Source organism: Falco rusticolus, chromosome 8 (assembly GCF_015220075.1).
Source record: "Falco rusticolus isolate bFalRus1 chromosome 8, bFalRus1.pri, whole genome shotgun sequence".
In the NCBI taxonomy this organism is placed as follows: Eukaryota; Metazoa; Chordata; class Aves; order Falconiformes; family Falconidae; genus Falco; species Falco rusticolus.
In genome coordinates, this window is record NC_051194.1 from 7,790,001 (window position 1) to 7,803,326 (window position 13,326).

The following is a 13,326-nucleotide window of genomic DNA, read 5'->3' on the forward strand; positions in this document are numbered from 1 at the left end:
AAAGTACCCCATTTTACAAACGAGCACGGGATGAACAGCTGTTTTTTACAGGCTATGAAATATGCTGTGGGCTTGAAAGGGATTCCTTGTGTTGTTGGAGGGTAATGACAAGGTGGACACTAAAGGTCAGGGAAGAGGGATGTGATTCTCCTCTTCCCTGGGGCTTTGCAAGGCAATGGGAGAAAGGAAGTTTTTCCAGACCGGGACTGAGGCGCAACCTGCTTGTGGGGGCAGCCAGATCACTTCACACAATTAAAGGAATGTCATCAAATCTACAGGGATCTCCCAGTCCTCTTTTCCAGTTGCAGGAATTGTGCTTTTGTTAAAAAAAAAAAAAAAAAAAAAGAACAAATTCTGCTACCACCTTGCCCTGCCTTTGCAAGGAATTGGCTGGTTCTGAAAACAAAGGTGTCTTTCCATGCTGGGCAGCCTCACCCCCACAGCTGGCCACCCACGTGCTCCTACCCATCCCCTGGCAGACCCACAGCAGCGCTCCAAGCCGATGGCCAGCGCTGTGTCCTTCATTGCTGAGCTTCAGGCCTTGCCCCAGCAAAGTCAGCCTGGTGTTTGGTGTAAAATCTCAACTTCTGGAGCTGCCGCCTGCTTCAAGGGCAATTCATCTTCTATGGAGACCACAACAACTTGAGGTGCCATCACCCTGTGCTGTCATGGCCATGCAGGGTAAAAGGAAGGACCAGCCCTGCTGGGAAACCAGGCAAATTTGGCCTTAATGCCTTTCAGCCAAAGAGGATAAATAATGACAAAGAGGATGACGGGGACAGTGCCACGTTTGAGAGGAACAGACGGGAAGGTGCCTGGTTGCTGCAGCAACAAAGCTGGGCTTTCGGAAAGATGGGTTTTTCTTTCTTTTTTCACCTGCCAATCTTCCCCCCACGTCAGCACTCTGCCACTGCGGGAGACGAGCAGTGACATTTACACTCCCACTAACAAGCTGGTTCGATGATGGGCAGCTCTGCAGGAGAGCATCTGGTGTCACAGAGCCCAAGCAGAGAGGATGGGAGGGTCCTCTCAAGCATTTAGCATGATTTGGGACTTTTTATTATTATGAGCATTATTAGGGCAGGAGCGTGCATGGAAACAGCAGGCAAAGCCTCAGTGGAGCATGCAGCGTTTCCTACCATTCATGTGCAATCAGTGGGAGCAATGAGATGCCACTCTTCCCCAGAGAACGTCTCAGCGTGTCCTGCTGGGAGAGGGAAGGAAACAAAAAAGCAAAGAAAAAGGAGAAGATGAGCAAGAAGTCAAGTGACATCACGGGAGCAATTTCACTTCTCAGCCTGGCAAAGTAAATGCAAGAAAAACACAACAGCTCTGAAATTAATTGCATGAAATAGTGGTGCAGGAAACTGTTTTGGGTCATCTCCTCTCTCTTGCTGGTCGATTTGCTGCTGGCATCAGGAGGAAAGCAGAAATTCAGAGTGAGCAGCCTTTCCTGGCTGCCAGACTGCTCTGCCATCGCAGCCGGCTGCGAAGGTGCCCTGCTGGACCAAGACCCCCAAACTGGGGGTGGAAATACAAGAATGTCATGGCCAATAAAACATGAAACTTGTGTATTCCCATGCCCGGCAGAGCCAAGGAAGCTGGGTTTCCTAAGGATCTATGACTCCAAGTCAAAGACCCATGGGGAGTCTCTGATGCCTCATATGGATTGCACCAATACATTTATTTGAGTGAGAGCATTAATAATAGGCTTTCTCTTCTCTACAGTACAAATCTTGGAGGTTCCTGGTATCTTGGAGATCTCCACCCTTCTGTGAAATCAAGGTGAAAGTATGGGCTGAAAGTTATTAGTAAGACACAGACAAATAGGCTGATCCACCTCCTTCCCTGTCCCCAACCTTCCCTCTGAGCACAGCTCATGGGCTAATCAGGCACTTTTCATTAAGGAGCCAGGCTGAAAGGTCAGGATGTCACGGAGAGCAGCCCACCTCTAGTGTCTTTGTCCCTCCCTGAAGCTGGTGCAGCCCCTTCAGACTGAATTTGAAGAGGAAAAGTAGCAGATGTGTTGTAACCCAGTTTTCTCAGAGTAATTTCTCTGCTTTTCTAAATCTTCACTAAAAAACTCCCTACGTTTTTCAGCTGGTGCTTAAAAGTATACCCAGTAATCTGCAGAGAAGGGATGGCTGAACAAACGTACAGTCAAGCCTGGGGGAAAAATGCATGAAGGCAGATTACAAAAGACCAGATAAATAATTCTTCAAATATGGAAACCGCAGAAATTAAGAGGATATTTGCAGTAATCTCTCATTACAGACAGCACACAGGAAGCATTGGCAAGATTGCAAACTGGCCGGCATAGGAACGTTATACCTGGGCGAAACCAAACCTGCCCACCGCATCTGCAGCGGTGCAACACACATGGTGACAGTGGTGAAACTCTTGGCAGAAATGTCAATCAAAGAAGCATGGAAAATGAAATCACTTGTGGAGTTTTTTCCAGTGACTAAAACTCTGCAGGGGTGATGCCTAACCAAACCTCAGCATATTTCAGCAGAGGATTCAGGATGGCAAGTTGCTCCTCGTGGCACTGGAGCCTGCGGCAAGAGCTCCGTGCTTGGCAGCTCACATGGCCAGTGGGGCCAGATGAAGGAGAAGCAGGAAAAAACCATTTTTTATCATTCTTGACTGGAATCCTCTTTTCTTCTTATATAAAAAAAAAAAAAAAAAAAAAAAAGAACAACAACGAAAAAAACCACCAACAAAAAGCCCCCAGACGTTAAATTCTGTTATGGGAAGGGTTTTTTTAATTTTGAAAATTAAAGTGGTTTCATCCATTGTGAGTTGACTTTTTGCCATCAAACCCTAATACAGCAAAAGACCAAATCCTTTTGCAAAAGGTACTTACCTGAAAGACAGTGCCAGTGCCAGGCAGGCTGCTTTTGAATCAAAACCTCCTGTGCTCATGTAGGCGTTCAGTTTTGGACCCTTTCAACATTGCTCTAATATAGTTTTCTGCTTCCTGAATCCTTGTCCTTCCCAAAAAGTGTGGGTTACTTATTGTAAAACCTGCCAAGCCAAGCAAGTGAAACAACTGTCCTACAAGGGCAAGGAACAAACTGTGCCACCCACAGGTCCACGTGCCCATGGAGTAGCAGGGAACACCAAGAACCGTACAGAGGCTTCGTTACCAACTGTAGACACTTCTACAGGCATAAATACTGTTCTTTCACTGTGTGGCTGCATCTCAGATGATCCATATGCAATTTTCCTCCCACATCCAGGGAGCAGGGCTGTCAACGCTGGTCAAACCCTGATTGTTCCAACAGATTTGCAATGACCTGTTGAGCTTGCCCTGGGGAATCTGTACTAGCAAATTGGGATTGAGTTGATATTGCAGAGCAGTGACAAGCCCGGAGCAGGGGGCTTCTAGCTGGTTGCAGTACAGAGAAAATATGTCCTTGAAAACAGGAGCCTTGCACACGGAGATGAGCCAAGATTTTGGGTCCTGCTGCTGCCCAAATTATCCCAACACTCCAATTCCACCTGGTCAGCACAGAGGAGAAGGTTTTGAGAGCTGCACGGAGTGACATCAGGGTTAGATGTGGGGACTCTGCCTCCCCAGCAGTGAAACTGGTCTTTCTGAAACTCACCTCTTCCCCAGAGAGCTGTGATAATTCATTAGGCAATTGTATAATCAGAATGTAGCTGCTGGCTGGGAGTTGTGGTCCATTAATAGCCCTATTTATTGCCAACCAAATAATTAGCTTAGACATGCATCAACGGGTCTTGATTACATATAAAATAACTGCCTTATTACATAGAAATCAAATGAGTTTCCGAGGACAGCTCAGGTGTCACCTCAACCTCAGTATCGAAGAGGAAAAGAAAAAAAAAAAAAAGAAAAAAAGAAGAAACCCCAGCCATTTCGATGTGTTGCTCAGCAACAGAATTTGCGGGGGAAACAATCTAGGAATGAAGGAATGAGCATTTCCAAGAGAACAGGTTATTTCAGGCAAGACATCAGGGACAAGTAAATGTCACAGAGGAGGAGAACTTTTTTTTTCTTCTCCTTTAATCAATAATTTAAACTAAGCATTTTGGGTAAAACAAGCATTTAAGTTAGCTGATTGAAAAATGGAAATCCCAAACCTTTGCAAAGAGTCACGTTGCTGAAGAAATGTTTATTTGTTTGTGTGAGGGAAACATTAGATTTACTAGACACTGAATTAAAAATTGAAAATGCTCTTAGAAATGTCACTTGTTCATTTAAAGGGGAAGATGATGTAATGCTTATATTGCTCTATTGTGCAACATCCCTCCCAGAGCAATCTCATATTAATTTTGTTGTTCTCCTTCCCACATTCCCTCCCCTCCCTCCCTTCTCCTTTCTCTTATAGGACAAGACAAGCGCACTGAGTCTCAGCAATGTGGCGGGGGTTTTCTATATCCTCATCGGTGGGCTCGGACTAGCCATGCTGGTTGCCTTAATCGAGTTTTGTTACAAGTCCAGAAGTGAATCAAAGCGGATGAAGGTGGCAACCCATTCCCCGGCCTTTCACACCTTCTCTCTGATCCTACCCTGGCTCCAAAGCTGCCTTCAGAGACGGATGCAGCCCAGACCATGGGTGGAAAGCCAAGACATAGGGACAACGAAGTGACCGTGTCACTCGGCTTGCTAGAAAGGCATAGGAGCATCAGAGGAAGCTAAAGGAGGGTCAAGTGGGCTGTAGTGGGGAGCTGATGAGAGATCAGACACGTGGCATAACGCTAGCTCAAAATCCAGATATAGAGCAAAATCATAGCACAGACGGTGACAGGAACATGTCGCCGTTCCTTAAAATTAATGAAAACAGACTACAGCAGCGTGGATGAAGTGTGCTAGGGCTGGTGTGATACAGCCATTACTGCAATATGACAAAATCCTCAAAGCCAAGCAGTTAACAGCAAGATAAAACTGGGGTAGCACAGCAATGAGTCACATCCTATTGTTCCCTTTGCTGGCACCGTTTGCAGGTTGGCGACAGCGATGTGCGCTCAGAGCGCTGTTGCCCTGGCATGGATGATGTGGGTCTCCAAATTCAGAATTATGGGTCCTCTTAGAGAGAAGTTGGCCTCGAATATCTCCTGTAATGTGGTGGAGTTTTTTCTCCGCCCTGTCATGGTCATGCAAAGCATCCTTCCTGTGACCCAGGAGATTTGTTTCAGCCCTAAATTGTGGTGTGTCTAAATTTCAGTGTCATGTCAAAAGTGGATTAGATTTGAGAGCCTTGGGGATACACATTTAATGCAGCATCTGCGGAACAAGTACATCTTGACTCAGATGACTAGCAGAGATGATCCCTTATACAGATACCATTGTGTGCAAGGGTACAGAGGGATCTGGGCTGTGAGAGTAATACATCCCTTTTCTTCCTCATCTTGACCTCTCCCATGAGCATGGAAGTAGTCCATACAAGTATATGAAGTATGCAGTGAGTTTCATAAAATCAAGAGCTTTTCACTTCCCTGAGCACTGAAACTTACCCAGAATCAAATGGAAAATAAGCAATCATTTCTTTGGGGTTTATGTCACCATTTCGCAACATGCTTAATGTTTTGTCAGCAATAACAGCACTTCTAATTCACTGAAAATGTGCAACAGCTCTTTTCCCATTGAGGTTCAGAAAATTCTGCAGGCAATGAGAGGCACATTGATCACAGGTGTAAGATAATGTGAACGATTAATGTCCCTGAATATACAAAAACTAAATTCTAATTGCTGTCTACGCTGTAAAGCTAGATATGCCACAAATACACTGTGAAAGAGTGTCAGAATGCAATAGCTCCACAGTTTTAAGGAGATTCTGCCCTGCTGTTGGCTTCCCTGTGTTACTGGAAATGACCCACTGATTCATGTACCTCAGTGTCAGCTTGCAGTGCTTTTGCCCTTTAAAAAACCAGCCACTATGGGAAGGAATCGTTGCTCCCAGTGTTAACATCTGGTTGAGGCTTGTCCCTTTGGCTGGCTCCCACCACCAGTGGCTGCCCCACAAAGCCATTCAGCAGAGCCCAGGCAAGCACCCAGATGGGGCTCCAGCTCCACGCCTGGCAAGTGCTTCTGAATAGCTGCTCCAGATTTATCTGTTCTGGATAATTCTTCACCTGTATATCCCCATCCAGAAAGGATGATGGTGCCCTTAGAGATAGCTTTAACACAAAGGCACCAAGTGGACTTCATCTCTTAGTTTAATTGTTCTAAACAGATGGTTTCCTTAGATCTCTGAAAGCAAACATTTTGGGTGGTGTCTGGAGCAGGAAGATGAGATTTAGTTTCCTGAATTAGGTTTGCATTTCCAGGTTACCTCAGTCGTCACTGTAGACAAAAACATAGGCACGTGCTCTGCTTCTCACATGAGAAAAGTTAAACATATGCTTGCAGTGAGTCAGAGTCCACAATGCATAACAGCACTGGAGTAGTAATAGCATATCTATGGGGGAAGTGTGTATAATACCTCTGCTCAGATCCAGGATGACTGTTCTTATGTTGTAGAGTTTGAGTAGTTTTTGCATATGGCACGTATGCTTTATAGCCCAAAATACTGCTGAAACATTTGATTTTTGAATGTAAAGGAGGTGTGAATTAACAGAGCAGATGCAGTAGGGACATGCAGGAAGCAAGAGTCTGATTGGAGACAAGGAGGGAGAGAACAGTGACAGAAAGACAATGCTGGTTTATATTGTAATATCTCCAACATTGCTAAGGACAGGGGGAGACCCCCCCGTCCTTCCTAAAAAGGGTTTTTGTTTAATCCCACAGCAATCAATCAACGAAGCCATACGGACATCAACCCTTCCCAGGCCGGCTGCAGCAGGAGGCAGTGGAGAAAACGGACGTGTGGTCAGCCACGATTTCCCCAAGTCCATGCAGACGATCCCATGCATGAGCCACAGCACTGGCATGTCCCTGGGAGCTACGGGATTATAATTGGCCTTTTGACCCATTGCCTGGGTGAGAGCAGGGGCAGCCCAACTCCACCCCCTCCAGAGCCAAAAACAAACCCAACACCAACAAGACAAACGATGATGACAGAAGGGACAAATTGGATGGATCATCTCGAGGAAATCAAATCTATTTCCCTTTTTATTTGCAAACAGATCCACCGACAGGAGAACAGAAACAGGTCTGTACTGCAATAAGGAGAGTGTAACGGGATTTAACAGACTCACGAACCATCCCTGATCAAAGAACCACTGGAACACTAATGAGGACTATGCCATTTTGTTTTAACTTGGTTGTTAATAAGTCTTAGTGTGTGCAATATATATATTTTTTCTTACTAATTCCTGTGGTGTCAGGGTAACATCAGCCCTTTCCCCCTTCCCTGCTCACTCCTTCAATCTGGTTTAGTTTGGGATGCAAACCATAATGTCTGAGCTACTAACAGCAAAAAAGAAAATCCAATCAATGGCAAGTTGAACTCCCTGCAGGGCGTCAGCATTGACCCCTTTTGTCCATCATGATTCTGCCTTCTGTCGTTCTGTTGTGAACTCGGGCTGGGGCGTTACTGCACACAGCCCTCCCTGCAACGGGAAGGACTTGGTGCAAGAAAGAGCCTGAACAAAAACACGAGGCTGTTTCACAGGGGTAAAGTCATGAATGAGTTTGGAAACCCCAGGTAACCTGAGGACAAGTAATAATCCTTCCAGAGATGATGAGTGGCAGTTCAAGAGAAGAATCATGTGCCTGGAGTGGAGAGTGTCACGCATGGCAGATAGAGCAGATGGTTGGTCTAAGATCATGGTTGGCTGCTGTTCATGGAAAAGGGAAAGTAAATGCCGCATTACCCTCACATGCAACTCTCCTGCCTAGGTTATTGGGGGCTAATAAGCAATTGTGAACCATTTCTTCATTGCTTAGCTTCTGTGTGTGCTCCCTTTTTGGTGGTCACATAAGGGAACCACCCTGAGCTGGGAACAGACCATCTCAAGACATCCAGTTCTAGATGGCTGCCTATTAACCAGTAAAACATGCTAGAAGTTATGGGGCTGCAATGGGAATATCCCTGCCTTTTTGCTCTGAAATCCCTTTATGGCCATTCTACCAATTAAAAAGGACATTTTGTAGATAGTTGGCCTGAACGGCTTCCTGGAAGGACCTGCTGAAGCAATCCAAGAAGGAGACCCTAGAAGAGCTTCATTCAAGTATCCATGACAGTCGACAGCATCAGGGCTGGTCGAACTCAGCCTTCCCATCAAGTTGTGGCCTGTCTGGGTACAAAACCCAAAGTAGCAGATTCCCACTCATGTATCCATAGAGAGGGGAAGCATCCACAAGCAAGGAGAGCAGGTTGATGACCCCAGACTCGGTATCGCAGAAACCTGCACTGCCAGGTGGGCAGCTGGGTGTCCAGCCACAGGCATGGAGATCAAAGGGGCAAGGATGGTGATCCAGAACTGCACAAAAGGTTCATTCCGTGAAACACTGGCATGGACAGACAAATGCTTCCCACCCTGGTGGGACAGAGACACCTCCCCAGAAGTAAAGAATTCCCAGGGGAGCATCAGGAGAGAGAGAAGATCTGTGGGGCGGGGAGCAGTGAACCCACTTAGCCTTGTCCCATCTCACTGATGGCAAATAAAATTCAAAGCTTTTCATAGGACACAGCAAATATATGTCCAGGGACTGAGCTGCTATTGGAGTGTTCTGAGCTGCTTTTCCTTTTTTCTCTCTCCTTTTTTTTACTTTTTTTCCTTTATTTTTTCTGCTACATAGCAAGAAAGAAGCAGGAAAAGAAGGGAGGCAGGTGAACAGAAGGTGCTGCAGGCAAGTGACTGGCACAGGTCTGTGAGAAGGATATGTCCATGCAGCTGTCCATAAGTACAGCTGGAAGCTGCCTGAACACCAGTTTCCATCAGCGTACCAAGGTGCAGAGCAATACGTTTACCACCTTTAACACCAGCCTGGTCTGAAGTATCTGTTCCACTTACCCACTTGTCATGCAACACCTTGGAGACCAGAATGTCAGAGTCAAGGTCCTAACAGCATGTCTTGTGTCGATATGTTTTCCTCTCTCCACCGCTGGAAACGGTTGTGATCTTCCTCTCTCATCACTGAACATGAACTCCGTTATCAGCCACTCCAAACACCTCTTCAGGTCATTTTGTGTTGGTTATTATTATTTTCAATCCACTTTTCTTACTTTTAACTTCAGTTCCGTGTAAGTGCTAGCACAGCGGAAGCATCCCACAAGCTAGCCTGTTTCCATGCCCAAAAGCCCTCGGATGCATCTCCTGACCCAGCTCTTGCCACGTCCCAGACCTTGCCATGGCAGTGCACCACCGGGTGCTGCGGTGGGAGCAGGCTGCCGAGAGCCATCGGTGCCCCGTCCTCCTCCAAAGACAGGACCATGTGGCAGCAGGTCACGGGGAGCCCAACCGGGCAGTCGGATGGTCTCGTGAGAAGGAGCGCATCAGTGCTAGGACTGGCCGCCTGTGATGTGAAGATGGGAGATGCTGTTTTCAAAGGCTTTTGATCAGTGGAGGGGTTTAAAAAAAAAAAATTAATAGGACAAAAGCGTGGAAAATGTTAACTTGTAATATGTATTTTTACTACACTTTTCTTAAAAATAGAGTAATGGTAAAACTCTTAAAGACATTGACATTTTTTCTCAACAGGAATCCATATTTAACAGTTTTGCCTTTCATTAAATTTTGCTCTTTGGTACCTGGATCTTTTATTTAACAGCTATATTTGTTTTAACTCTCTTTTGTTTTTTCTTTCTTTTTTTTTTGTTTTTATTATTTTGGCAGTGCTGCAAAGGATTTTGCTTTATCAAACGCAACAATGTTTTTCTTTTCACATTCTCTTTTTTTCAAGCAACATTTTTATTGGTAATTATTATTTACACAAAAATGAAACTATCAGCTGGAATTTTAGCACCAAGGATTCACGATCCATTTTTCATACCTGTCCATGCCATTTTGTGCCAGTGCTGGATGTGTGGAAATGAAAATGATGTTATCCCTCAGGCAGTATTACCCAACCTGAATCAAACGAGACTTCCTTGATTATTGCTGTGTCTGAGTTGTGAACAGCAGCCAAATAAACTGCTTCAGGTTGAAATTGGGAATCTATCTAATATTTACCCAAAGGTCAGGAAACTAAACATTCGTTGGGTTCAAAGTTAATGATTTCACTTTGTTTGGAGTTTTGTGGGGTTATTTTCTGGGGAGGGCTATTAGTGGCTTTTAACTTGTTTTTAGAGAAAGAAAAGATGTGGTCAGCTCAGGGAGAATTCAGAACCAGCACTGGTCCAAAAATCCTCACCAGGATCAGCTTTCCTAGGAACTCCCATGCTGTTTCAGAGGCTTAGACACTGAAGAAGTTTCTCACCCAGTTTTCACAGCGTTAACCTGCTAAATTCCTCATCCAAAAGTCTGTTCAAGGGGAAAGAGCACAGGATTTAAAGGGCCTTGGACATCCATGCGGATGCTGACAGATTCAAGGTCTCCAACATTCAAAAGAGAATGTTTTACCTGCTGGTAAGTTTTAAAGATAAAGTCAGCAAGGGGTCAAATGAATACGTTTTGAAAAGGGCTGTGAAACCTCAGGCCTCAAATGCAAGAGACTCCCAGGCGATGGGACCCGGAGGAGAGGTTTCCCAGGGGCGGGCTGTGCTTGTTCAGCCCATTTTGGTCTCCCACAATTGCTCAGCCACTCGGTACCGTGCTGTGGGCTTGGACCCTGTCGCAAAATGCTCTTCTTGCTCAATGGTTCACTCTCAGTTCCCAGTGAGGTTGCAGAAATGCACAATAAATATTCCTTTGTATCTTGGCATAAACAAGACAAAATTCCCTCCAAATATTCCTAGTAAGAAAGTCTCCAGCAAGAATACAAAACCATCTTCAGCAATTATTGAAGAAAAAAAACCAAAACACTGAACCTTGAAGTGGAAGAGGTGAGAAACAGATGCATCACCTAGTCTATCCGTTTGCTGTGAGATGATAACCCTGGCATCAGGACACAAAGCTGGGAGTCTCCAAAAAGATTTGGCTGGACCTTTTTGTCCGTATACCCACCTACCATCACATGCAAGGAGAACTTACTTGCGTAAGCTCAGTGAAGGGATGGGGCAGGGGCGCATCAATTTTTGCTGTAACCCACTGGGTACCACTAACCTGTTCAGTTCCAGCAACTCAGGCACATAGCTCCATCACAGTTTTTGGGAGACGTGGGGAAGTTTGCACTGTGAGTGCTCAGTTTTCAGTGACACGGTCAGTCACTCAGGTCTCACACATGGCTCTGAGTGCCTAGGAGAACATTTTTCTAACAGGTCAGTCCACCATGGAGGCACATGTCAGAGCTTAGGTGACCCATCAAAGTGGTGTGTTGTATCCTTAGGACACTGTTGGTACTCTTCACTGCCGTGGTATGAGAAATAACAGCACAGACTGGGGCTTGGCCGGCAGAGGTTGCTCTGAAGCACCACCTTGGAAACTGGAAGAGATGGGTTCAGGTCCTTCTCACCAGCAAAAGTACCAGATTAACCCCAAATATCTTTCAGAGATTTGTGTGTGATCTGTTCTCTGACAGCTTTTATAGCTGCTGACCTCTCTTAAACACAGATTCCTCAGTTGTCTTCATGTTTCCTATGGGCACAAATCAATTCGTCATCCACCAGTGCTGGTTTGGTGTCTTGGCAGCCCACTGCTGGCTGAAACCCCCATGCTTACATCTCTGCTACCCACTTAATTAACTAAGTAACAGAAATACAGGGATGTCACTATGCCATGCGCAGCTGCCTACCAGCACGCAGGAGGGCAGTGCTTCTGGGGCAAAATCCACATGCAGACCCCAGCTCAAAAGATGCGAGACAGTGTCAGACAGACTCTTGGGCTCCATATTGCTCCAGCTTCATTACAAAGATTACACACCTCCCAGCTTCCTTCTTGCATAGTGCTGCTCTGTTCTTTTCCAGGCACTTGGTCCTGATGGTTTGAGAGTATGAGAGGGATAAATTTAGTGTGCAAGGACCTGGAAGAGGTTCCCCTAGGCATGGAGGGGTAGCTTGAGACTGATCTCTCCATCAAAATCCTGACCATTCCCACTTTGGGATTCTCCACTCAGCCCTGACCTGCAACATCAACTCCCAATTCTCTTCTGTCCATCCCCGTCTCTCCTTCACCTGTACACCAATCCCAGCCTCAGCACTGCCAGCTGCTCCCCTGCCCTGGCATAGGCTCTGGGTATGTACGTGGTGGTTGTCTTATTGCAGATAAGTCTATATCATTGTAAAGCTTTAGAAAGCAAATGAACTCACTTTCCTTTGGGATGGGGGCAGAGAGGTGAATCCAGCTCCACGCTGGGCAGAGCTGATCCCATGGCCCATCACACTGTACTAAGACAGAACGGAGCCTTTCTGCAAGTGGGGTGTTATATGAAGCCACAGTCTTGCAAAGTGCTAAGTTATCGGGCTCTTCCCAGAGCATTTAGATCAATCTCCCTTTGGCTGGTGTGCACTTATCCCGAGGAGGCATCGCTGTCTGGCTGCCAGGAGGTACACCTGGCTCGGGGATGGGGAGAGGCAGGGTGCTGGGCATCATCTCCACCAAGCTCGTACCTGAGTGAACTCACCTGCTGAACGTGTGCAAGGGGAGAGCTGCCTCTAGAGCAATGAAGCACAGTAATCCTCGCTCCCAGAAGGGATACTGAGAAATGTAATTAGACAATGTTTGCAAATCCCTTTCTCATGCACTAATTGTATAGTGCGCACACACACATACATGCACACACAGGTATTAAGAGAGCTGTTGACAGTCCAAATTAGTTGTCAAGGCACCTTTTCATTCCTAAGGATCAATACAGTATAATGTAACAGCCACAAAGTATGTTCATTACTCTGCAGGGCTGGTTTAACATGCTCTCTGGATCCCTTTGGCAGTAATTCCTCCTCTGTTCGAGCTGGCATCAAAATTAATGGCATGTCGTGTTCTATAAGTCCTGACTTTTTAGATGAAAGGTACATGGTGTTGTTTGCATCAGTATTACAGTGTAATAAATCAATGCTTTCCCATTGGAAGGATTTCAGACGATTTCACAACTTGCTCTCAGGAACTCAAAAGACAACATGTCTGCCAGACCATGGGCCAATAAAAAAAGAATATTATCCATAAAAACAGGAAAAGGAGGGGGGAAAGCCCCAGGCATTTCATTGCAGTGTTGTTACCTGGTTCATGTAGGATGCTGGAGCCAGACAGCAATGCCAAAGTCTCATCGGGCCCCATCACACGAGGTGATGCACAGTTCAAGGGAGCATATTCCCTGCATCGAGGAGGTTACAGGCAGAGGCTGGGAGGGGGAACACAGCCTGATTGCACTTGGCCAAG

General features: G+C 45.9%; 1 protein-coding gene across 2 annotated transcripts in view; it reads left to right on the forward strand.

Moving 5' to 3' along the window:
- GRIA1 (glutamate ionotropic receptor AMPA type subunit 1) overlaps positions 1–10,063 on the forward strand; it is a 125,525-nt gene extending 115,462 nt beyond the window's left edge. For both annotated transcript variants that reach the window (XM_037398345.1, XM_037398346.1), the window contains exons 15-16: positions 4,359–4,493; positions 6,737–10,063. In XM_037398345.1, coding sequence (XP_037254242.1) covers positions 4,359–4,493; positions 6,737–6,925 — 324 coding nt within the window. In that variant the 3' untranslated portion in view covers positions 6,926–10,063. The remainder of the gene's footprint in view (positions 1–4,358; positions 4,494–6,736) is intronic.
- The last annotated feature ends 3,263 nt before the right edge of the window (positions 10,064–13,326 follow it).